Below are 3,684 nucleotides of genomic sequence, written 5' to 3'. Positions count from 1 at the left end.
GCCGGAGAGCGCGGCCGAGCCCGCCGCCGCCGTCCCCGGGCCCCCGAGGAGAGAGTCCCGGCTCGGCTGCCGCGCGAGCAGCGCCTTCGGCGGCCCGGCCTGCGGCTGAGATACACAGAGCAATAGAGATATTTATTGTTATTATTTGCTTTTTTGGTGGCAAAAGGGAAAATGGCGAACGACTCCCCTGCAAAAAGTCTGGTGGACATCGACCTGTCCTCCCTGCGGGTGAGTGGGCCCGCGGGTGGGCGCGCGGGGAGCGGGCGGCGGGGGCCGCGCCCTGGCCGGCCGGGCGCTCGGGCGCCGCTGTGGGCAGAGCCGCGGGCGCGGCGGCCCCTTTGTCTGCCTGTGTCGGCTGGTGCGGGGACGCGGGGCGCGACCCTTCGCCGCTCCCCGCGCCCCGGCCGCCGCGCCCCGCATCCCGGCTCGCCACGCGACCCTCGGGCGCTGTGGGACCACACGGGGCGAGACCCACCTCTTTTGTCGCCACCGTTTCTCTCCAGCTGCCCTGCTTTATTTCATTTTTTGGCCTCTTTTAAATTATAACCCCTCCCCTCCTTCCTCTCCAGGATCCTGCTGGGATTTTTGAGCTGGTGGAAGTGGTTGGAAATGGCACCTATGGACAAGTCTATAAGGTCGGTGTGGGCGCCTTCTTTGTTTCCCGTGGCATGTTGAAACTTCTTGTTGGGGAACGAGGAAAAGGGTGATAAACACGCTGCAAACTGAAAACCACGCTGCTTGGCCAAAGTTGGGAAAGGGGTTTCGCCTTGTAGTCCCTCTGGTTTTGCACACCGAGTTTATGTTCAGACTGGCCTTGAAAGACCTCATTTCCTGGCTTTGAGATAAGGAAATAAGCTACACTCTTAGGCATGCACTTTTCTTCAGTAAAATGGCAAAGGATTCTTTTCATAAGGCAACCTGTATTTTTTTCTTTTTCCTCCAAATCTGGCCTCCAGAGTTTGAGCGTGAATTAAAATTTACTGTAGGCAGGCCTTGCTTCTGATGGTCCCAAACCTCTGCTTTGGCCTTCTTGAAAATTGTCATCGTGTTTCCTCTTCTGAATGCTTGCCAAGTGCTCAAGGTGGGGAGTTTGGGGTTACCTGGCACTACTTAGAAACTGGCTGTCATACCCTCTACTGATATGTACATATTTTGGAGAAGTAGGGAGGAGTGTGTGTTTGGGCAATAGGAGCAGGAAGAATTACAATGTGGGGATTATAAAATCTGAATTCCAGGAATAACCTGTTTGACAGCTGTGTAATTGAAATAAATAAGGAGAGTGGGGAGTAAAGAGGATGCTCTGGTTTCACACCCACCCAGTTCTTTCTCTTTTTAAAAATCTTAACATCTTCCTCCCACCCCCAACGTATATGAAACTAAAAAATCTGAAGACTGTCTGAGTAGGTGACACCTGATGTGACTAACAGTGTTGTTCATTTTATCCAGTGCACATTCTAGAGTTTCTGAAAGAACTGTAGGTTGTGGAGGCCCAGGCCTTCAAAATTCAAAACAGAATGTTAAATTCTTCCTGTCTTGATTTGTTTCTTTTTTACTAAATGTTTTCTGAAAGTTATCTGCACTGGGAGACTTTCTAGCTGTTACGAGTGGGTAGGAAAAAATATCTTAAGAAACCCGGCTTTGTGGTTCACCATGAACAATTGTTATTGTCTCCATAAAAATGGGTTGGGGGAGGTTGGAAGCTAACTGTAGACATTTTCCTGGGGCAAATTAAGTGTAGATCCTATTGTCTCTTTTCTGCTTTCTGAGTAGGGTTTATCTGTCACTTGAATGAGCCCCAGCTTCCCCTTTGCTGTGCAGTATACTAACTGGCCTGGGGTCTGAACTTGAGTCAGTATTCTTAGGTGATCTCCAGTGAATTAGCATGTGTTTTGTTGGTTAACTGTTGGGGCTTGGGCCAGAGTTTTGAATTTGAAAGAGAGCCCTGTTAACTCAGCCTGCTGGGCTCAACTGAATTTGAAAAGCTTTGGAAAATTTTGGAAAAGATTGTGTTGCAACTCTCTGAGTGGCTGGTAACTGGCTTAAAGACATTCTCTCCAGCCCCAGTGTTTGTTTAAGCATGGTTTGGTTTTTTTCTAACCCAGTTTTTCTGGCCAAATCTAAGCGGTGAATGTACTCTTCCAAGTGAGTTAGCCAGAGCTTGTTTTTGACCTGGTTACACAGTAGTCGGTTTGTTTGTGTCTTACTCGGTCAGCATGGACGTTAAGGGCAGTAAGGTACAAGGCAACAGTCTGTTTTTAAACCATAAGAAAACAAGGACTGAAAGTTGGTTTTTAGAGGTGGGGGCTCTTTATGGTTAGAGTTTGGGCGGCTTCATTGTCATTTCCCCTCCTCATTTTCTCTTTGGTTATATTCCCTGTTTTTTCCCCCAAACTTTTGAAGTAGAATTGCTGAGCATTACATTTGGGAAGCGTTTGGGATACTGTCAGTGACGCAGCTCTCTGGCTACAAAGTCTGTATTTAAGAAGTTCTCTAATTATGCAAACCTAAAGAATAAGAAATCTGTGCAGAAGTTGCATACAATTCAGAACAAAGTAGTGCCTGAAATTTTGCTCAGAGGCAGTTACTGTTTTTTATATCATTCTTGAAATTTTCAAAAATACACAAAGAGAAAGTAGTTAGCTTAGTTTAACGGTTATCAGCACATGACTAATCTTATTTTATCTATGTTCTTTCTCTCTTCCTTTGTCTTAATGTAAACTTCAGATACCATTTTAGCCATAAATACTTTTGTGTGTTAAAGAATTTTTTTTGTTTTTACATAATCACAATGTCATTATCCTTAGTAGAAAAATAACAGCTATCAGTGTTAACATTTTCCTGATTGTCTTACACATATTTTCTTACTATCCCAAGACATTCTTTAATGTTTACACACTGGTACTGGGAACTTCCGTCTTAGAGGTGATGAAAATAGCAGAACATCTTTGTTTTCTTCTTTTGAAGTGTATAATTTCTTGAACCAGTTGCCATTATGCATAGGAGTTAATTTAGCATTTTTTGTTGGCATGATTTGCATGTGGTAGTGTTGGAATTAGATTAACATTCTCTATAGAGTTTGTTGGCTGCTGATAAACATCTCTTAGTATGACTAGCATCAGTGTTTGGAAAGTATTTGTTACTAATTAGTGATATTAAAAAAGGTCTTATTTTTTAAACATAATTTCAGGTAAAACACCTGGAAGCTGAACAACTTGTAATCCTAATTTATTTTAGTGTTATATTTTCTGTTTCATTTTTTAGTTTTTAGTGACAGGTTGCTTATTTTGTGGCAACTGTATTTATGTGGAGTGAATGAGTTGAAAGAGGGAGTTTTCTGAGTTTGGATATGTTGTATGAAAATAGGTTTTTAAATGTAGTTGAATAGTATGTAACTTTATCTTAAAAGAGGGAATTGAAGCTGGGCATGGTGGTACACATATGTAGTCTCAGCTACCTGGGAGGCTGAGGTGTGCGATTTGCTTGAGCCCAGGAGTTTGAGACCAGCCTAGTCAATGTAGTGAGACTATGACCGTTAAAAAAAGAGAGCGAGAGAGGACATTTATTTTCTTTTGAGAAAAGGAAGGGAAGGGTGGTGGGAAATGTTAACTCATAAATTAAAGTTTTAAAAAAAGTTTTGAATTTCTTTTCAGGAGGTTGCATAGCATGCCTTCTGGTTTTTTTTTT

The 3,684-nt window shown here is 43.4% G+C and overlaps 1 protein-coding gene across 34 annotated transcripts in view; it reads left to right on the top strand.

Annotated features, from left to right (window-relative positions):
• The window catches only part of MAP4K4 (mitogen-activated protein kinase kinase kinase kinase 4), a 184,485-nt gene continuing 180,801 nt past the window's right edge, over window positions 1-3,684 (top strand). For all 34 annotated transcript variants that reach the window (XM_023515827.1, XM_023515820.1, XM_023515821.1 and 31 more), the window contains exons 1-2: window positions 1-228; window positions 570-635. In XM_023515827.1, coding sequence (XP_023371595.1) covers window positions 172-228; window positions 570-635 — 123 coding nt within the window. In that variant the 5' untranslated portion in view covers window positions 1-171. The remainder of the gene's footprint in view (window positions 229-569; window positions 636-3,684) is intronic.

Source organism: Otolemur garnettii, unplaced genomic scaffold, assembly GCF_000181295.1.
Source record: "Otolemur garnettii isolate 467f Iridium unplaced genomic scaffold, OtoGar3 scaffold00079, whole genome shotgun sequence".
NCBI lineage: Eukaryota > Metazoa > Chordata > Mammalia > Primates > Galagidae > Otolemur > Otolemur garnettii.
The sequence above is the reverse complement of the archived record's forward strand: the minus strand, read 5'-3'. Positions and strand labels throughout refer to the sequence as shown.